The sequence below is a fragment of the Microtus pennsylvanicus genome, chromosome 4 (genome assembly GCF_037038515.1).
Source record: "Microtus pennsylvanicus isolate mMicPen1 chromosome 4, mMicPen1.hap1, whole genome shotgun sequence".
NCBI lineage: Eukaryota > Metazoa > Chordata > Mammalia > Rodentia > Cricetidae > Microtus > Microtus pennsylvanicus.
The window spans coordinates 130,091,277-130,113,672 of record NC_134582.1 but is presented as its reverse complement, the minus strand read 5'-3'; the positions used below and the strand labels follow the sequence as shown (position 1 = coordinate 130,113,672).

Sequence of the window (22,396 nt, the reverse complement as noted above, 5' to 3'; positions counted from 1 at the left end):
CCTCTGACCTCCATGTGCATACAAACACATATGCACCATGAGGTATACACATATTCACATGTACACTACACACAAAGAGCACCATTTAAATAATGCATGCTTTAGAATGCCTGGCTGGCGTAGTTGGTAGATCATGAAACTCTAAAAATGTATCTTTGATGGCTTTGTGCAGTTATCATGTCCCCATTATCTATTTCCAGCACATTCCATCACCCTCTATTAACTGTATCCATTAGCTCTGACTTCCTATTTCCCATCCATTCCAGCTCCTAGCAACTTCTAAATTGCCTTCTGTCTCTGGATTTGCCTGTTCTAAAGATTGTATATAAATAGAATCAGACAGTATGTGGCTTTTTTATGCCTGCCATCCTCTCGGCATGTTTTCAAGGCTGTGATAATTAATTTTATTGTCAGCTTGGTCAGATTAGAATTGCCTAGAAAAAGAGCCTCTGGCTATGCCTGTGATATCTTCTAGATTAAATGAGTTGGGAAGAGCGACCTCACCTGTGGATGGAACCATTCCCTGGGCTTGGGTCCTGGACTAAATTAAAAGGAGAAAGCACCCTGAGCAGGAACGCTCATAGCCCCGTGCTCCCGGACTGTGTGGCCTGCTCTCAAGTTCCCACTTCCATAGCCACCCTGCCTTCATGGACTGTACCCTCCAACCATGAACCCAAATAAACGCTTCCTTCCTTAAGTTGCTTTGGTCCAGTATTGTCACTCAACAAGGCAAACAACTAATACACAGGCCATCCTTCTTGTGGCACGTCAGTACTGCATGCCTTTCTATTAATGAGCAATATTCATTCGTATGTACATGCCAAGCTTCATCTATTTCTCAGTCGACAGACGTTGATTTGAGCTCATTCCACTTTTGCCGTTATGGACAGTGGCTGTGTGAACATACATACACAAGTTTTTGCACAAACATGCCTCAGTGCTTTTGAGTTTGTACCTAGCAGGGAAATTGCTGGTCATTGTGTGTTGAGTATCTGAGGAACTGTCAGGCCATTTTCCATAGCACCAAAGTGTGTTCTTAGATTTGTCATGGCTCTTGTCCCCTTCTGCTTGTCCTCTGTTTCCTATGGGTCATGGTCACCTTATAATGAGTGATTCTGAAGGCACAGCCCACGTTTATGTGCTCTGTTCATGATATAGCATAGTCCTGGAACAGAGCCACAGCTAAATGTTGACTAGAGGGGAGGGCAGATGCACACCAGCAGTTTGGGGAGGGGGGGATGCTTGTGGAAAGCCAGAACTACAAAATCATTAGGATCTTTAACACTTGATCTTTCTAAGTTTTGATATTTTCATAGAAAGTTGAGTTACTTCCTGCAGTCATAGTGAAGACCCATAATTCAAGTGTGTGTGCTTCCCTGGGAATTCCAAGACAATCTCAGTTACATAGTGAAATGATGCCTCAAATATACATACATACATACATACTTACTTACATACTTACATGGGGAGAAAGCCCAGTCAGTAAAGAGCTTGCTGTGGCAATAGTTGCTCACTAAGTTACCCAGGTTGGCAACTCACTTTGTTCCCTTGCTATACCCATATACAAATCTGAGATCTCAGCCCCCGCCTCTCAGCTGGGGGATATTTGGGAAGTTATTTCCGTATCTATAAACCTGTTTCCTTCCCTGAAGAGCACGCACTTGAATAATACCTACTTCTTAGAGTTGTTTTAATGCTTAGCTAAAGTATCCAAATCAGTAAACTTAGAGCTACATCTGACCTGTCAGTAAGAGCCTGAAAATGTTAGTTTACAGTGGAATTATTTGCATGGTTTTTTCCCCTCAAGTTCAAATTGCATGTGACAAAATGCCTGAAAAAAGGAGGATTTCTCATGCCTCAGGTTTAAAAAGAAACACAGTCTGTCAGGAAGAGAGGCATAGCAGCAGTAGCATGTGAGGGCCGACCACATTATGTCCATGGTCAGAAAGCAGAAGACAGACCGGAAATGCTCAAGGCCTGTCCCCAGTCACACACTTCCTGTAACTCCACCTCCTAAACATTCCACAACCTTTCAAAACAGTGCCACCAGCTGGGGACAGTGTTCAAGCTCATTTCACAACCAAATCACAACACGCATCTGCCCTGAAACATGTTGACCTTGTGAATCAAAGTTAAAAGTCCAAATATTAGTATAATTTGCATTGTGTTATTACTTCTAAGTTTGGGGAGGGACAGTCTGAACATACTGCATATGTGATCCCAAGTACATATTTTATACTTTTTCTAATGCTAATACCTAACATTACATATGTATGTGTATAATGTATACCCATATATTCTAGGCATAATAACTTTTAATATACTCCAGTGTCAAGAGGCCTTACTTCACTAAGATCTCTTACAAAGGAAATGAGAAGATAATCCAGTCATACTAACAAGGCTTGAATTTGTTCCCTGGCACTCATGTAAAAAATATAAAAATAAAAAATAAAAACCAAGGAATGGTGGTGCGCAATTGTAATCCCTGCCTTGAGGATGTCAGAACAGGCAGATCCCCGAGGCTTGCAAGCCAGCCAGTCTGTTCTCATCAGGTCTCAGGGAGAGATCCTGTCTCAAAAAACAAGGTGGAGAGCCTGAGGAACGAACCATGCTGAAAGTTGACCTCTGACCTTTACACATTCATGCACACATTTGTACATGTGTTCCCCCCCTCACACACACACACCCAAAACAAAAAAAACCTCAAGATGACCATGGCAAGACAGTAGTTATTACAAGACTATTACAAGACTGGCGTTTTGAATGTGTCTCACTCATCTTTCAGAAAAAATCAATATTGTTGATTGGTTTGAAATAAGAAAGTAGGAAGAATGCCGAGTACCCAGAAAGTCAGAGTGAGCCTTTGAACTGAACTGAGCTCCCTTATGTCCATTTTGTTCTTACAGTGTTTTCCTCTCTGAGCCTTGGCCTGCTTCCTGAACGCTCTGCCACTCTGATGGTCTATGAAGATGTTGTCCAGATAGTATCAGGATTCCAAGGTACGTTTCATATTTAAAAAGAAAAACAATACTAACACTTGGGCCAAACACTAACATTTAATAGTCTTATTGGATGGTGGCAACAGTAAATTTATCCATAGCTCAGATGCAGTGTTTGTTGTCCCCCTGAGGAGTCTGCATTTCAAGCATATTATAAGTTGGCTGTAAAATTACTTCTCCCAGAGCAATTCTTTAAGTTAATGTGGGGAAAAAAGGGGGCCTCCCTGCTATGTTCCCCATCATCTCTATCCTAAGATTGCTCATCTTATTTGGGTCGCTGTCCCCGTCTATGTGGCCTAGACAGTCACTCACAAAGGTGGTAAGTGTGTGGGTATGGCTTTTTCTTCCTTGCCTCCTATTTTTTTTCTGTGTGTTTTGTGTGTGTGAACCCGAACCCGAACCCACTTGGCTCTTAAGATATGTTAACACTGAAGGTTCCAGGCATTTGCCCTCTTCTCATCAGTAACGGGATTCAAGTTGAGAATAAGCCTCACACAAAATATCTCTTTGTGTTGAGATCATTTTATTCCACCACAGGCTAGAGAATCGTCATATTTCCTGGTGCTGCTGAGTGTTCTATAAGGTTTATTTGCTGGGGTGCTTACATCTGGGCCTGATTATTCTAGGGTTCAGTGCTGCAGGTTCATATAAAATTGTGTGGGCTGGAAATATGGCTCAGCAGTTAGTACAGTGGACCAGCACCCACATCAGGCAGCTCACAACTGCCTGTAACTGTTGTTCCACGAGATCCAACCCCACCCTCTTCTGGCCTCATGGGCGCCAACACACACATACACGCGTATACACCCACACAGACACATATACACATAAATAAAAGATTTTATTAATTATCTGTTTACTTAAAATGTATTACAACTGAACATATGTAGACCTCTATTGCCATTATTCCCTCACAGAACTGTTTACATTCCTCTTCCAATGTACTGGGTATGATTTAAAGGCTATGTAGCATCTATCTCTGAACTATGCAAAAAGTGCTCTGCTATTTTTTGTGAGAGACTAGGACCTCTCAGGACTTTTGGTATTCCAAGCGGTGCCCCACATATATGCAGAGACCAGTGCCCATCATTCTCTATCACACAGATCTATGTAGCATTAGAAATGAAGTATGTTCATTTGTTCCTTCATTAGCAGAGACAGGCAGGGAGATACAAAGAGTTTCATATACAGCTACTGACTTTAGAGGATGAATTTGAAAAGTAAAGGAAGTGTCTGGCAACATCTATGACTTAGGCTTGGGAGAGATAACAGAAACAGAGGTGCAGATTTTGGTGTCATTTAGCAGTAAAGTTCTTGTTTTCTCTTTCGTAAGAGACAACAGTGCTAGGCTTGAGTCTTCCCTCAGCACTCAATGGCCTAAGTCCATGGCCCATGGACTTACAGGCCATCTTTCATTAGCTTTACTGCAGTCAGAGTCACTTACAACCTCCATATTGCCCGACCCCAAAGACATCAGTTACCACTTCATCCTCTTGATACCACTGTGTTCAACAGAGGTAGCAGGTTAGTCACCTGCTTTAAAACTGCTTTTTTTCAAGCCAGGTGGTGGTGGCTCATGCCTTTAATCCCAGCACTCGGGAGGCAGAGACAGATGGATCTCTGTGAGTTCAAGGCCAGACTGGTCTACAGAGCAAGTTCCAGGACTGCCTCTTACGTTCCTTACTGTCAACCACAAGCCTTGCTTGGCACCAGGCTCTCTGCTCTTGTAACTCTGAGGAGGCTTCTGAAGAATTCCAGAGTCCCTGTCACACACAGTCTGTAGAAGTCACCTCCCTTTGCACAATTTTGTGTGGCCTTTATCTTCCCTTCTTAGGCCTCCAGGAGTCAAAAACCAGTTACTAGAAGCCTGGCTTTACAGCCTGAGTCAGCTTCACCATCACAGTTCCTGGGCCTGCACACACCTGTGTTCTTCTCTGCTGCCCACATGTTGCCCGCCTGTGCTCCCAGGACCCTGGTGGGTCTCTGCAGGTGCCTCCTGCCAGCATGCTGGTGTACAGCCATTGCATTAGAGTTGGAGCTGGTGTCAGTCATGAAGCTACACCTCATGCCTTGACTGTCTCTTTCCCCATGTGTTACACACTGAACTGTTGACTTAGTCTTCGTGAGGCCAAGCTCTAGTCCTTTCTCTTCCAGGTTTCCATCTCACTCATCCTCACTAAGCCATCCCACAGGCCACTGTGGTCCAGCCTCAGTCTCCTTACTTAGTGTTCATCTGCATGGACTACGTTAATAGCCCAGCTCAGTTTGTTCTGTTCCTTCCTATCTGAGCCATCTCACTCCATCTTCCACTCTGACTTTAAACTCTCCTTGGACAGCAAGGCCAGCCTACAAACCACATTCTCTGGGCCTTCCTGTATCTCCATTGGAGATACAAGTCACACCTCCTGCCTTGCCATCCAACTTAGTTGGTAAGGACCTGGAATAGTATGACCTCACCCCTCCTGGCCATGGCTCGTAGGTTTGGAATGAACACCCAACACAAAGTTACTAAGCCATTGAGGGGTAAGTGAATTGCAGATGAATGGTCATGAAATGTAGGCTAGGTCAGGGCTGTGGACAGGCCGCCTGTGAGTTCAAGGAAGGAAGCAGAAGCACAGGAAGCAATTTAGTAGGAGGTCAGAATGAAGTCCACTGGGCAAGGGGCTAGTGTAGTCATGGCAATGACTAGTTTTAGTGTGCAAATGAGCCCCACACACTTCGGCCTACTCACCCTACGTCTGCTGAGCATGGGCAGCACCAGCCCCTGAACCTTCAGGGTCTTCTGGCTCCCATCCTCCAATGGCAGTAAGTTTCTCTCTTTCCCTTTCATCCTTGTGAACAACCCTCTAACCTGGGAGTCCTTAGTCTTTTAAATGGCATCATCCCCTTTTCCACCATGTTTACTGATGTTCCGTCTTAGTTATTTTTTTGTGCTGTAACCGACACCTAACAGAAACAACTTAAAGGAGGAAGGGTTTAGTTTGGCTCACAGTTTAAGAGGAAACAGTCCATGATGGTAGGGAAGATGTGGCAGCTGAAGCTGGTGTCTCCGCTTATTACATCTTGCAGACTAGTGATCAGAGCACTTAGACCTGAAGAGCAGACTGGGTCTAACTCTAAAGTCCCAACCCAGGGACCCGCTCCTGCAGGTAGACCCAACCTCATAAAGGGTCCCTAATCCCTCAAAACAGTGCCACAAGCTATAGACCACTGTGTGTGCAACATTTAGCAGTAATATGTACTCTTCCTCATTAACTAAGCTGTTGTATCATCATCTTAGTTTCCTCAAGCCCAGGCCCTGTGCCTGCTTCTTGACAGGTACCCAATGAGCCATTGAATAATCAAGTAAACAGAAATGAATCCATCTGTTCTTTGTTCTTCCTTTGTAGCAGGTTCCCCACGATTGGAGCTGGGGATACAGTTAACATACAGATACACACACACACACACACACACACACACACACACACCCTGGGGGAGGGAGAACTGAATCCTGCAACTAATCAGAAGCCATCTTAGAGCAATTTCTTCCTTTCTGTAGTTTCATGCCCATACCGGCTTCCTGACATTACAGATATTTGGTTAATTTGAAAGCTTATCCTACTTCATGAGCTTGAAAGGTTTAATTATACTATTTCTTATCTCAATAGAGTCAAGGCAGTATTAACAATGCATCATTTCATTTGATTCCAAGATTTTTCCTGACTGGAAGGAAGGTCATATGTAGTTGAATAAATGGGAATTTTTGCCATCATTTGCTAAATCAGTTCCATTCTGCAAAATCAATATGATCCCAAATTTATGAATGAAACATAATGTTTTTTAGCCTCCTACTGGTCACATTTTGTTACATATGTCATTTTTCAATGGATCTAAATTCTTGCCTGCTCATACAGCACTATAAGCTGGATGCTCATAAGCTTAGTGCTCAGATGGCATGTTGCGCCAGCGCGTCCTAGAAAGGTTCCCCAAGCTTGACAGTAGTTCACGTAGGAAATGCCACACCACCAACTATGTACAAGGTCACATGATGCTGCATTGTGTTAGGTGGCATTAAAGGAAAAGCTCAGAAAGAATAAAGGTCACTAGGAGAGATGGATACCAGGGGCCAGCGGGGAAAGAGGCCATTGTTCCCTGACCTGTGTATGAAACTTAACTTGAAGGTTTACACAATTACATCCAAATAAAACACATTAATGAGAACTTTTCTAAAAATAAAAAATATTATCCCTTCTCTGTAGATAGACTAGAAGGCAGTAATGCGAATTTTAACCCTATACACTGATAAAGTAATTCTCATGGAATTAGAAAGAGTAATGAGCATGCCTGCAAAACATGAGCTACACAGTAAATACATGCTTCTAATAAGGGTGTCATGAGCAGTCACAGCCCTTGCATTTTAAAAGTGAGGCAAGTGATCATGCTGAGTGTTACTGTGACTCTGTGAAAAAGCCTTATGACAGTGAGAGAATGGGGGCACTGAGTGACTGGGTGACTGGGGACACCGAGTGACAGTGGGCACTGAGTGACTGGGGGGCACTGGGTGACTGGGGGGCACTGAGTGACGGTGGGCACTGGGTGACTGGGGGCACTGGGTGACTGGGGGGCACTGGGTGACTGGGGGCACCGAGTGACGGTGGGCACTGAGTGACTGGGAGACACTGGGTGACTAGGGGCACTGAGTGACTGGGTGACTGGGGGGCACCGAGTGACGGTGGGCACTGGGTGACTGGGGGGCACTGAGTGACTGGGTGACTGGGGGGCACTGGGTGACTGGGAGACACTGGGTGACTAGGGGCACTGAGTGACTGGGTGACTGGGGGGCACTGGGTGACTGGGAGACACTGGGTGACTGGGAGACACTGGGTGACTAGGGACACTGAGTGACTGGGTGACTGGGGGCACTGAGTGACTGGGAGACACTGGGTGACTGGGGGCACTGAGTGACTGGGTGACTGGGGGGCACTGGGTGACTGGGGGGCACTGAGTGACTGGGGGGCACTGGGTGGCTGGGGGGCACTGAGTGACTGGGGGGCACTGGGTGACTGGGGGCACCGAGTGACGGTGGGCACTGGGTGACTGGGGTCACCGAGTGACGGTGGGCACTGGGTGACTGGGGGGCACTGGGTGGCTGGGGGGCACTGGGTGACTGGGGGGCACTGAGTGACTGGGGGCACTGAGTGACTGGGGGCACTGAGTGACTGGGTGACTGGGGGGCACTGAGTGACTGGGGGCACTGAGTGACTGGGGGGCACTGGGTGACTGGGGGCACCGAGTGACGGTGGGCACTGGGTGACTGGGGGCACTGAGTGACTGGGTGACTGGGGGCACTGGGTGACTGGGTGACTGGGGGCACTGAGTGACGGTGGGCACTGGGTGACTGGGGGCACTGAGTGACTGGGTGACTGGGGGGCACTGAGTGACTGGGGGCACTGAGTTACTGGCAAGCTAGGGGGATTTCCCTGAGTACAGGCTGTGGCTGAAAATGTGTTACTTGTAAAGTGCTGGCAAATTTCTTCCAGAGTTGTCATCAAGACTGATAAAAGGATGAAAAGAGAGAACATCGTAATTGTTTTCTTAGAGAGTTTGTGTGCATCGCTGAAGAACCAGTTAGTTGAAATCTTCTGGGGAGAGGTTTAGGAGAGAATCCAGAAGTGAATCCCAAGATGCTGAGAGATGAAGGGGCTGGGGAGTTAGCTCAGAGGGTAAAGCCCTTGCCACACACACCTGATCGCTTAAGTTGGGACCTCCAGAGCTCATGTAAGAGACTGGCACAGTAATGTGCAGCTGCAGTCCCAGCACTCCTGCTGGGAATGTGGGAGATGGGCTGGAGGCTCTCAGAAGCTTGTAGGGTAGGCAGCCTGCATTGGTAGCAGGAAATGACAGGTCCTGTCTCAAATGAACAAGGTTGAAGGTGAAAACTTAACACCCAGGGTTGTCCTTTGACCTTCTCCACATACACACAGAGACACCCATATAATCTCCCGACCTCCACATGCGCACACTGACACCCGTGTAATCCTGACCTCCACATGCGCACACTGACACCCGTGTAATCCCCCAGCCTCCACATGCACACACTGACACCCGTGTAATCCTGACCTCCACATGCACACACTGACACCCGTGTAATCCTGACCTCCACATGCACACACTGACACCCGTGTAATCCTGACCTCCACATGCACACACTGACACCCGTGTAATCCTGACCTCCACATGCACACACTGACACCCATGTAATCCCCCGGCCTCCACATGCACACACTGACACCCGTGTAATCCTGACCTCCACATGCACACACTGACACCCGTGTAATCCTGACCTCCACATGCACACACTGACACCCGTGTAATCCTGACCTCCACATGCACACACTGACACCCGTGTAATCCTGACCTCCACATGCGCACACTGACACCCATGTAATCCCCCGGCCTCCACATGCACACACTGACACCCGTGTAATCCCCTGGCCTCCACATGCACACACTGACACCCGTGTAATCCTGACCTCCACATGCACACACTGACACCCATGTAATCCTCCGGCCTCCACATGCACACACTGACACCCGTGTAATCCTGACCTCCACATGCACACACTGACACCCGTGTAATCCTGACCTCCACATGCACACACTGACACCCGTGTAATCCTGACCTCCACATGCACACACTGACACCCATGTAATCCTCCGGCCTCCACATGCACACACTGACACCCGTGTAATCCTGACCTCCACATGCACACACTGACACCCGTGTAATCCTGACCTCCACATGCACACACTGACACCCGTGTAATCCTGACCTCCACATGCACACACTGACACCCGTGTAATCCTGACCTCCACATGCACACACTGACACCCGTGTAATCCCCTGGCCTCCACATGCGCACACTGACACCCGTGTAATCCTGACCTCCACATGCGCACACTGACACCCGTGTAATCCCCTGACCTCCACATGCACAATGTGGCATGTGTATGCCTATGATCACACTCACAAACACATAGTTTTTAAAGCTACTAGGAAATTATGGAGACCAGACTGGAGACCTATCCTGCCATTCCCACAATCGCCCCCCCTCAGAAGTTTCAAGTTCCCTGGACAGTCCCTTTATTTTCCCCAGGTGTTCTGTGCAACATAAAGCCCCTCCTACCCCACATACACCCTCCTTTTAGGAATCTTCTCGTTTCTTGTTTCAGAGGGAAAGAAAATACATGTTTCAGGGAATGACATCTTCAGTTGTCTTCTTGTTCCTTCTCCGATGTGTGATGATAGCATCCCTTCCCACTGCTTCTCTGTCCTTCCATGAGTGGTTCCCATCCCCAGTAGTTCCCATCCCCAGTGGTTCCCATCCCCAGTGGTTCCCATCGCCAGTGGTTCCCATCCCCAGTGGTTCCCATCCCCAGTGGTTCCCATCCCCAGTGGTTCCCATCCCCAGTGGGTCCCATCCCCAGTGGGTCCTGCTGCCCCTTCTGCACCTCCCTCCATTCATGTGCCGAATCCTGCGTCAGCGTTCTCTTCGGCCTTTCTTGCCTCTCGCTGTTACTCAAGGTGTTGACCTTTGAAAAGAAACCCTTTTCATACCCCTTTTCCTTCAAGTTGTTCCCTTTCCTTCCCAACCTTTGGAAAAGTCACCCCTCGCCGCACGCATGGCTGCACACATGCTGTTAAGCTCCTCTAACCTTGACCTCACGCTGCTCTCCACAATGCTCTTGTTCTGCTCCAGACCTGAGGTCCTCAGATCCGCTCCTGGCCAATCACTGTCCTGCCTGACTTCACCCAGGCATCCCGACACCACCTGTTTCTTCCTTGCCCCTTGTTTCTCAAGCAGCTACCTTCTCTGCCTGCCCCTGTGTTCGCTTCTTCTCGGCTTCTGTCGTGCAGTCTTATTTCCCTGCCTACTTCCTCTTCCAAAAGTGGCTTTCCACTCTAGTCGTGGTTGACATTGTCATCGTAGTCTCCCGTTTCTGGGTTGACCCCTGGTGCCACCACCTTGGTTTTTGTTTCCCCCTTGAACTTTTTAGCAGCGGGCCCATCCTTAAACTCTTGCTATCCCTGGACATTCTTCATGGTTTTGAGCTGGAGGCACCATGCCTTTCACAAGTCTCCTCTATCCCCACAACCAGAGCCTGTGCTTGGCTCACATATGCTTCCTCAACCTTCCCATTTGTGATATCTTGTGTGTTCCTCAGCCTTCCCATATGTGATATCCTGCATGTTCCTCAGCCTTCCTATGTGTGATATTTTGCATGCCTGCATTTTCCTGTCTGTCGCCTGGTCTCATCTGGCCCTTCATGGCAGCCCTCCAGACAAGGACCACCTAGGAAACTTCCTTGCTGGACAGTCAGCCCCTCATTATTAAAGTTGATCATTTTTTGTCATCTCCCTCTTATTCTGGGATGTGTGACATTATGATAATCAAGCCATTTCACTCTCTGCCTCCTTTGCTCTTGAGTTCCAGGAATATAAGAGTTTTGTTCTTTTCTTGTTTATAATATATCCTGTGTCTACTATACATGAGACTCTTCATATGAGTTGCTTAAGCTATGAAGATTTGTAGAATATAGAGATACAGAATAAGAGGTTCTCCACTGTGGTAATTTCACGTACCCTAGGACACTTGGCAGCTTCTGGGGTCTTTGGAATTGTCACATCTTGGGGACTTCAACTGGCATCTGATGGGTAGAAATCAGGGATGTCATTCAATATGTTAATATGCACAGGGCAACTCCCAACAGAGAACTTCTGGACCCTAGGTGTTAATGGTCCTAATCTAGTTTCAGTTAAGTCATAGCATTGTTGAAACATAGTGAGTTGCTTGGTGTGGCTCGCCACATTCAGTTCCATAGGTATTACTGGTAGCAAAAAAACACTGAGTGCTCTTTTTCTCATCGTGCCTCTGATGAAGACATACAAACATTCATATAAATGAGACTCAAGACCATAAGAGAAATACAAACAGACCATAAAGCTTGAGATGGATGGAGAGAGGTTATATAAAAGTAGTGGACTTTGAGATGCATTTGAATGATACATAAAGTATGGAAACAGGGGCAAGAGGGAGTTCCTGGCATGGGACAAGTATGACCACATGCATAGAAACAGTCAGCCCCACAGTCCTGTTTAGCCAGATGATGGAGGCGGGTTGGTCATAAATAGAGCATCTATTTTGAGATAGACATTGTGACAGGAAGGAATGCCGAACATAAGTTTTCTACATTTTCCAAGCACACTGTCGTTAGCCAAGTTACTTAACCTCTTTAATTTCTTCACCCCAAAGAGCACGGTGGAATTCCTTCTTCCCAATCCCATTGTTTGTAAGTTCTAAAGATTGAATTGTGCCTCTCTGTTGTAGGAGAAGATGAAGTAGTTTGAGTTTATCTTGATCTACTTATTTTTAGTGTTTGTCATGATACATTTGCTAAGTGGTATAGACTGATGTCTCCTGAGCAGGAAAAGTCCATGGTCAGAATGGCATCTCTGAACAGTCAATGTGCCCATAGATGGAATGGAAAAGGAGGTTAAGACTGAAGCAGGGGGATAGTTGGGAGACCTTGAGACAAAAGGTGGTGCATAGTCTTATTGTGTAGAGGAAGAAGGGAGAAGGGAGGAAATGTTAACAAAGGAAGAGTAGCCAGTCTTGGCACTAGAGGGATTGTGTAAGATGTAAGGAAGGGAAAGTGATGTTGACTTGGATCAAAACTGGGGGTTGGAGAGAACATAGGTTCATTAAATGAGAGACAGTAGATGCTGGTCCTAGAAAGCCAGATAGGTGTCTGGTAGAACTATCTAGAAGACAGAGGGAGATGCAAGTGAGGAGCTTAGACAAGATCCCGGGACTGGAAAGGGCTGTGGCTGTGAAGGGGAGCCACTAAGAAGAGGTGATGGATAGCAACCCTCCAGGAGCTGCTTCATCTAGAGCCAGCGGGAGGAAGAAAGGATTGACATGAGAACTTGCAAATGAGGATTTGCAGTCTGGAAAGAATCAGAGGTCAAGTATGAATGCCAAGAAAGAGGGGACTGTGGGTGATGCTGATAAACACTGTGGCCCATTGTGAAGAGGTCAGGGGATGCAGGCCAAGAAGTGGACCTTGCCGTGTTGGGTTGTGGGTGAAAGCCATGCCACTGAAGGCAGAATGGAAGAAGACAGGCATTCATATACGGGGAGAACACAGTGAAAGTCATGTGTGATTGCGACTTTCTTTTTGAGATAGGAAAGATGCAGGAATGTTTATTGCTGAAGGAGGAATCACCAGTGGACAAAGAGATTGTTGGCAAAGGCAGGAACAGTTAGTAAAGGTTCACCATGGCATAAACAAGAAAGCAGAATTTAGGATAGGGGCTGGGTTTGACCTTGGACGAAAAGAAGAGAAGAGGGGAAAAAAATAGATTTAGAAGTTTGGAAAGAAAAGAGTAGGTGATCTGCTGCTTTTGGTAAGTCGGGATATGGGCATTTGAAAAAGAGGATGGGCCTTAAGTCTAAAGAGAAGAGAGGTTCCAAGCAGCTGCTGCTGAATTTAGAGGCAACCAGTGATGTTGGGCTTTCCCACTCCCTTCCTGCTCCCAGACAATGACATGAAGACTTAGCAACTCTAAAGAAAGGCAGGCTAAAGAGCACAGCATCTCCGCCCAGCCCCACACATGCCCACTTGGACCTTGTTTACACTGTGGCCTGGTACAGCCTATATATACCCTCAGATGTCTTCTGGCCATTTCGCCGATCCTAGGTTTTGCCTAGACTTGTCCATAGTCCTCTGCCTGTACTTGAGAGTGTGTGGCTCCCTCAGCGGGTGACATCTATGTCTCGCCAGTCACAGCAGGTGTCAGTTCAGCTGGACCTGCCACTTCCTGCCCTGCCATAACCCTAGGTGTGCCTACCTTCCAGCTAGCACAGATGGCCATGATTGTCTGGTGACAGCCCAGGTTCTCCAGTACAAAGAAAGGAAGTGGTGGGAGGTGACATGAGAGGTGAGGCAGAGAGAGAGAGAGGCAGAGAGAATCTCCATCAGAGTGCATGCGGTACACAGGCCCCTCTCGGAAATGGAAAGGGATGGGAGAATGAGTTTTAAGGAGGCACCAACGCCCCTGAGCTTTGGTCTGTGGTTCTGTGCATCCTATGGCAGTTCTCTAAGCCCTTGTTGGATGTACGTCCTGAGTCCAGTGTGAACCTCCACCTGCCTTTTAGCAGCCTCTCTCTTGTCTAAGTAATTTTCCATTCCTCACTGCCAGAGGCCCCTGCACATAAACTTTCCCATCTCATCAAAGTTATGCAGGGCTCCAGAGAGACACGTAAACCCAGCCCTGTTCTCGGATACCTGACCTGGATTCCACCTTCTCCCTTTGCTCTCATGAAGTCCAGCGCCCTCTTGGCCCTTTCTTGTTTAGATACGCCATACTTTCTTTCAGATTAGCTGGGTTCTTTGCTCTTCCTGATTGTGGCATGTAGGTGCCCACCCGGTGACACACTCGCTGAACATCAGCAGCCGCATCAGCCATTATTGGGGAAAATAATCCTGTGTAGTCGAGATGAGGAGATGAAAAGGGAGATGTTGACTTTTCACCTCAGAGAGCTCAGCGGAAGTGGAGAACAAAAGAGGCAGTCAGGCTGTCCAGCCAAGTGGGTAAAGGGGTGAGAGCAGACAGCTCCCATGGGGCCCATAGCACCTGTGGGCTCCCTGAGGGATTTGGATTCAGTGTGGACCAAGGAGAGAGCAGGGTTTAGAAGACTGAACTAAGAGATGGTGGTGTAAGGGGATCCCTGGAGGCTGGCACTCTGTTTTACAAATGAAGACAGGGTCTGGGTAGCCTGGCATTTGCCTGACAGATTAGTGTGAGAGGTGACCAAAGAGAGGGAGCGGTGGCTTTGAGCCCTGGCTCCCTTGGCTTTGGGACTGAACCTGTGTTTTCCTGGCCTGTGAGCAGGTAGAAGAAGCATGTAATGTTCTACCACCTTAGCCGTACACAGACAAGTGTAGCCCGGACAGCCTGCCCACATAGTGGCTGTCAGCCTTACTGTAGGAAGACAGTCTTAGTGTTATCAATTCTCTGAGCTCTGAAACTCCCATATCACAGAAAATTTCTAGGGAAGTTACCACTTCCCATCCTAGAAGTTCAAAGTTCACTTTACAGACTTGGTCTCTGGGTGAGGTTAATATTCTAGGACCTCTATGCATTGTGAAAAGGGATGGAAGGAGCCCGAAACTGAGCACAGCAGAATGAAGTCAATTCAAGCTGGTATATGTAATTTTAATTTTAAGGACATCTTTGCCAAGTTTGTACAAAATTATTTCTCCTTCATGTCTGGTAACCATCACCACAATATTAGGCAAAAACAGAGATGATCATGGCATCTGGAGACAGGTAAGCTGTAAGTGACACCACAAGCTTGGGTCAGTCCAGTGGTTACACAGAGGGATGGAGTTGGGGGAGGGAGGACCACTTTGCATCTTTGCCAAATCTGATACACCATCTGTGTCCAGAAGGAAACACTCCAGAGCCCGTGTCACCCGGCAGCTTCCTCAGGAAGAAAACCGTTCATCTTGGGCGGTGGGGGCTCTTGTTTTCGTTTCTTTCCAGGACTGCACATTGCACCCCCTTGTTGCTTCAGTTTGGTCGGTGGCATTAAATCAGATGTTTTCAGGAAGTTAGAGGAAGGTTTTGTAGATGTATCAAAGCATATCCCTTGCATTGCTTGTGTGAAGAGATTAATTGCCGTTTCCCTATGTCGTTTACTGAGACTCTCCCAAAATTTTACCCTATCCATAGCCAAATACCGCGCAGTGGAAAAGACTGGTCGCAAATAGAACTTGGGGAAAGCTTTTTGTTCAAAACCTAAATAACATCCTGTGTCAAAACAAATGTGACAATGGGCTATTATTTCTCGCCCCATAATAGCATGTTGTCACATCCCTGTGTCCTGGTGAATGAGGGATGGATGGCACGCCATGTGGGAAGGAGCAGGGGCGGGGGAAGAACGTTGGAGCCCTGGAGAAGCCTTTCATGGCTTGCCATTTTCTGAAACGGAAACGGCTCCTTGGGGAGGTAACTCAGAGGTTGATCCCTGCAGGTGCCCGGCCACAGCCTCGCGTTCATTTCCAGAGAAGGGCCTTGAGGTTGCCCGAGAACACCAGCTACAGCGACCTCACCGCCTTCCTCACCGCCGCCAGCTCCCCATCCGAGGTAGACAGCTTTCCTTATTTGCGAGGACTGGATGGAAATGGAACAGGTAATTGGAGTCTCCTCTCTTTCGGGGTGGACCTTACTATTTCTCTGTGAGTTTTTAGATATGGCGAGAGGTGCTCACATTAAATGGAGAGGGAGCAGGGCCTTGATCACAGGTTCTGGGTTGGTATTGTTCCTTTTACCAGCTTAAGGAGGTATTCAGTCTGCACCACCATTGTTGGCTTCCTCATTGAGCCCTTCAGCAGTTGCCAAGAGCCTGAAGCACTTTCCCTGGGCTTTCCTGTGTTGGACTTAATATTTCAGCTCAATTGAAATTGTAAATTTTTTTAAAGTACAAGATCAGAAACAAAGGATTTCTGCCCCTCTGATCTCTACCTAGCCCACTTAACTCCTGAATGTTGGTGCCACAATGTCTCATTCAGTTGTACAGCAAGAGACACCCGGCCCCACCCTCTCATTCGCCCTGTGCCCAGCTGGGAGGGGAAGGGTTGGTTCCAGTGACATCTAGAGATGAGCGAGTGACATTCCATGCTCCGCTATAGATGGGACACTGAAGTATGAACATTGTCTGCTATTTCTGGCTGTGGCCATCAGCTTTCACCCACGTCTTCCTCTCTGCTTCTGGATGCTCACCCTCCTTTCCTTTCAAAGGGGATTTGGTAAAGTCCCCAGTGGAGGCTTTCCATAGTGAAGCATGATTAATAAAAGCTCAGAGACTGAAATTAGGGTTCAGCCTGAAGATCTGAAAAGCAAAGCAGCCAACCACTGGCTCTTAACTCAACCCTAGTCCAAAATGGCGATCCTGCCTCCAGGAATCTCAGAATAAGACTGTGTCTGAGAGCTGTCTCCTCCCATTTTATAATCCTCTCTAGGGCTGGGATTAAAGGTGTGTACCACTGGGATTAAAGTCATGCACTGCCTGGTTTCTATGGCAACTAGTGTAGCTACTGGGATTTTTTTTATTTATTTATTAAAAATTTCTGCCTCCTCCCCGCCACCGCCTTCCATTTCCCTCCCCCTCCTCCAATCAAGTCCCCCTCCCTCGTCAGCCCGAAGAGCAGTCAGGGTTCCCTGCCCTGTGGGAAGTCCAAGGACCACCCACCTCCATCCAGGTCTAGTAAGGTGAGCATCCAAACTGCCTAGGCTCCCACAAAGCCAGTACGTGCAGTAGAATCTAGCTACTGGGATTAAAGGGATGTGTTACCACTGCCTGGTCTGTAAGGCTGACCAGTGGGGCTGTTTTACGCCCTGAACTTCAGGCAAGCTTTGTTTATTAAAATACAGTTGAAATACCACTACACCACACACCTCCAGAGAGGAGCCAGGCTTTGAAGTTGACTTAAAATCTTCTTGATGATCACACTAAATCAGCTCTGTCACCATCACTTCTCTGACTAGACACAGGACTTACAAGATCAGAGAAACCAAGAGTCACCAGACAGAAGAAAAGTGATAATTCCTTATCAGAGAAGGACCAAAGCTGCTGCACCTTTCTCCTCTTGAGTGACAGCATGGGCCTCAGACCTCCAGCTACTGCAGGAAAGGTTCCAGATCTTGGAATTCTGAATCCATCCATATCTCTCTCTCTCTCCCTCTCCCTCTCCCTCTCCCTCTCCCTCTCCCTCTCCCTCTCCCTCTCCCTCTCCCTCTCCCTCTCCCCCTCCCCCTCCCTCTCCCTCTCCCTCTCCCTCTCCCCCTCTCTCTCCTATGCCTCTTTATCACCCTTTATGTTTAGACATGGCATAAAATTGAAAAGCAGACCTAGTGTTAGGTATATTACAGTCCCCAGGGATGCTTTGATTAAAACTCGGTTTTCCAAGATTTTGCATGAACTGGTGATTCTAGAAAGACTTGTAAACCTTAAACATCTCATTCGTTCTTGTAGCTTGTGAATAAATTCCTAGTTGGAGGAAAGGTACTTGGTAACTAATTGCTTTTCCTCCATCTTTGATTCTTGTTTTGAGAAATGTTTCTTCCTTTAGTTACTGAGGACTGATCACATGATTAGAATGCCAGTCATTTGCCATCACACAGATGTGTAGTGATCATCTATAGTAAACTTTCTTGGGGGAAACGTATCGATTCCAGATCCTGGAGACTTCTAGCCTGAGGTCCTCATAGGCTGCACTGAGGAAAGGTAGCATAGTCAAAAACACAGCAAAGAGGAGCAGCCTCACTCGAGGCTCGTTCATACTCTGTGTCCCTCTTCCAGTAGTGCTAGAATAAACTATGAAACTTGAGAAGCCCAGCCAATGAAGAAAACAAAAGCACAGGACTATTGATTTTTTTAGAAGCATGTTTTATTTTAAAAAATCAGTCTTATTTCAGAGGAAAGGAAAAGGTCAGAAGGTGACATTAAACTGTTTTTCCAGTGACAAAATAGATCAGTTGCCTGAGAGAGGATCCAAGTTTTTCTGAGATCCACTAGGAAAGGGAGCCAACCTATGGTGTATCCATAGTTATCCTGGGAGACATAGGGCCTGGGCTCCGTGGAGCAGGGCATCTGGAATACAGTAGGTTGCTGCAGGCTTTGGGCTAGTTTGTGGTCAGGCTCTCTTTGGCCCTATAGTTACTTTGCTTCTCCTACGCAGGCCAAAGACACTCCGCCTTCTAGAATTACACTCTTCTCGAAGTCCCTAAGAAAGACCGAGACTCTATACCATTCCCGTGGGTCTCAGTGAAATAGCCTCCACTAACACCAAGGAGACCCAGAGGGCAAAATAGCTAAGGTGTACCATTTTTGCTGACCTTGAAAAGTTGGTGCAAGATGACCTCATCTTTTATCCAAAATGCCTGAATGCTAAAGTGTTTTGAATTTAGGATCCGTTTTTGGATATTTTTTAATATTTGCAAAGACCTCACCAGAGTTATTGTAGCACCTATCTTTTAAATTTCAGAAAACTTCAGACTTCAGACTGGTACTAAAACATAAGGACAAAGAGACTCTTAAGGGCTGGATAAAACCCATCTTGTTATAAGCAACCAATTGGTCAGAAGGCTAAAGGGACACCATCTAGTGGTCCTTGCCCTCCCTCGCCTGGGTGGCCTGACACATGTCTTTACCTGGACACAGAGGGCCAGGTAACATCTAGGTAGAGCAGGAAGGAAAGCCTTGTTACAGACATAACACAGTACCTTGGGTGCGACTGGAATCTCATAGCAAGAAGTGGAAGAGAAATCATTTAGGCCTCTAAGTCTGAGTCACTCGAGAATAAAGAAATGGGAGGGTAGAGGGAGAGACATGGGGGTGGAGTAAAGTAGGAACGGCATTTCATGGAGCACAGAGAGAGGGCAGAGCCTCCAGAAAGCAGAGGTGAAACCTACATCTCTTTCTTCCTTCCTTCCTTTCTCCCTCCCTTCCTTTCTTCCTCCCTTCCTTTCTTCATTCCTCCCTCCTCTCTGCCTCCCTTCCTCCCTCCTCTCTGCCTCCCTTCCTCCCTCCTCTCTGCCTCCCTTCCTCCCTCCTCTCTGCCTCCCTTCCTTCCTCCTCTCTGCCTCCCTTCCTCCTCTCTGCGTCCCTCCTTTCCTCCTCTCTGCCTCCCTTCCTTCCTCCTCTCTGCCTCCCTCCCTTTCTTCCTCCTCTCTGCCTCCCTCCTTTCCTCCTCTCTGCCTCCCTTCCTTCCTCCTCTCTGACTCCCTTTCTTCCTCCTCTCTGCCTCCCTCCCTTCCTTCCTCCTCTCTGCCTCCCTTCCTTTCTCCTCTCTGCCTCCCTCCTTTCCTCCTTCCCTTTCTCTCTCTCCTCCTTTCTTCCATTCTTCTCTCCTCTATCCTCTTTCTTCCTTTTTTCTTTTCCTGTCTTCAGGGTCCCACTGTGTAACCCAGGCTGGCCTTGTTTTGGCATCCTGGCTTAGCCTACCAGGTGTGAGTGCCAGGTACGGAGCACAGGTGCAGCCCCACGCCCATCAGGCCTGCCTCAGCTGGCGCTCTCTAAAGGTAGCGGGTCAGCATGGGAAGCTAGAGCATAGTATTTTCAGTTCATCTGCTCGTTTCTGCGGGGTTTACTTCTGCATGCATGCAGCTGAGAATATTTACGTCCACACACTCAAGAGGGCTTCTCACCTACCCAGCATCCTTAGTTGTGAAGGTCAGAGAAACAGCCCTCAGGGGAGTGAAGTAACTGGCAGGGGCAGCTGGCTCCAGAAACCTATCTCCCTAAATCAGGGAGATGCAGATGAAGAGAAAAGGGGATGTAAAGATGCTGAGTAAGAAGAATGGAGGTGCTCTTTCTAGAACTTTCTACCTACCTGTTTGCAAGCAGGTTCTGCTGCATGGGGCTTAGCAAAGTAAGACACTCTTCTTCATTGAAACCTTGTGTCTGCAGCTCATCCAGCATCCCGTGAGTCACCTAACGTCTCTGGGTTTAAGGAATACCTCGTTGAAAGGGTCTGATGGCTAGGAGCAGGGCAGGGTAGGCCTGACTTTGCACGCCTGTCACCTTTAAGCTGTGGGTATGTGTATGCCTCAGTCCACGGTGCATTTTCCAGAGAAGCATGGTAAATTCTGATCTTCCATTTTCTTATCCCAAAACAAAATGGTTTCTTAACTAAAATATTTCTGACCTCGACTCTGTGGTTCCAACTTCATTATTTTGAGGAAATCTTTTTAGCAGGCCTTCCTTTGTCATCGTGGAGAAACAGAGATGGGTGTATAATGGTCATTGTTGTTTACAGATTACTCCATAGAGGACTTAGCCATTACATCATTGTTGAAACTGTAAAGTTCAGTACATTTGGTTTGACTGTTTACTCTTAGTCCAAAGTGGAGACTGACAGGAGCTCAGATAGGTAGGTTAGTATATAGGATGGATATATATATATATATATATATATATATATATATATATATATATAATAAACACCCTTATAATCTGTCTTTCTACTTAATAGTAAGGCATAGTATAAATAGAAATAGCAGTAGTAAATAAATCATAAATAGTATTGTATTATATAAGAGATTCTGTATTATAAAATACCTTAACGTTTTATCACTAAGAAATCCATCCTATTAAGGCAAAGTTGTAAAATTATGACAGAATGTATTTTGTGTGATATTGTATTTCACTAAAGAAAAATCTGAAATGGATTGCTTAAGTACATAAATATCACTCCCATTCTCTTAACTTGTCTATAGACGGTCATTAAAGCACTGGCTTGGATAAAAGGTCTCTAATGGAGAATAACTGGGATATCAAATTCCTTATAAACAGACCAAAATAACAATGCCACTAAAACAACACATACGCATTCCATGTCTAAGTTTCAGTCCTGTACTTCTGGTAGAAGTAGTTAATATTTTGAACCAATCCTTGACAAAATTTTTGTTTAAAGCATGGTCTCCAAAATATGTGTTTTTAAGGTGCTGACTTGTTGCTGGTGTGTGTATAGTATATCCTGTAGATGTATGTCTTGTGATATGAACAGAGCTTATTTTGTGAGCCTTTTTTCTGTAGCTTCCCCCAAACGCTTTATCTTGTATTAGAGAAGAGGTTTTTCCACCATGGTCGTACTCTCGACCCCTGAGAGGCTGAAGCATAGTGATCATGAGTTCCAGGCCACAGGGCAAGACCCTGCCTTTAAGAAGGAAGGAAGGAAGGAAGGAAGGAAGGAAGGAAGGAAGGAAGGAAGGAAGGAAGGAAGGAAGGAAGGAAGGAAGGAAGGAAAAGAAAAAGAAAAGGAAGGGAGGGAAGGAAGAGAGAAGGAAGAAAGGAAAGGAAGGCAAAAGAGAGTGGACAATGAAGGCACAGTTTGTTACACCTGGCAGACTTGAACTTGGACTTCAGCTCTGCCGCTAACTAGTATACGCCCTCCAGGAAGCTACTGCCACATCCGAACCTGTTTCTTTATAAAATGTGGGTTTGAACTGCCTCATGAGGTTGTGGGTGTGAGGGTTACTGATGCCCACAGAGCCCCTGACCAGTACGTGATAGTAGCGACTGTTTTTCCTCCGAGGGTTTCTGCAGCCCCAAGTCCTCCGAGCAAGTGATGGACATACTTCTTCCTTGCAGGAAACAGCACGCGGTATGACTTGACCCCCGTCACAGCCGTCAGTGTGCACCTGCAGAGCAGCAATGGAACACCGGTGCTGGTGGATGGCCCCATCTATGTCACTGTGCCCTTGGCCATACAGAGCAGTCTGAGGCACAATGCATACGCCGCAGCATGGCGGTTTGACCAGAAGCTGGGTAAGCTAGCGTCCCTGA

General features: G+C 47.0%; 1 protein-coding gene across 2 annotated transcripts in view; it reads left to right on the top strand.

The window, feature by feature from the left end:
- Positions 1-22,396, top strand: part of Fam171a1 (family with sequence similarity 171 member A1) — a 119,909-nt gene that overhangs the window by 72,070 nt on the left and 25,443 nt on the right. For both annotated transcript variants that reach the window (XM_075970499.1, XM_075970500.1), the window contains exons 3-5: positions 2,907-2,999; positions 16,082-16,240; positions 22,202-22,378. In XM_075970499.1, coding sequence (XP_075826614.1) covers positions 2,907-2,999; positions 16,082-16,240; positions 22,202-22,378 — 429 coding nt within the window. The remainder of the gene's footprint in view (positions 1-2,906; positions 3,000-16,081; positions 16,241-22,201; positions 22,379-22,396) is intronic.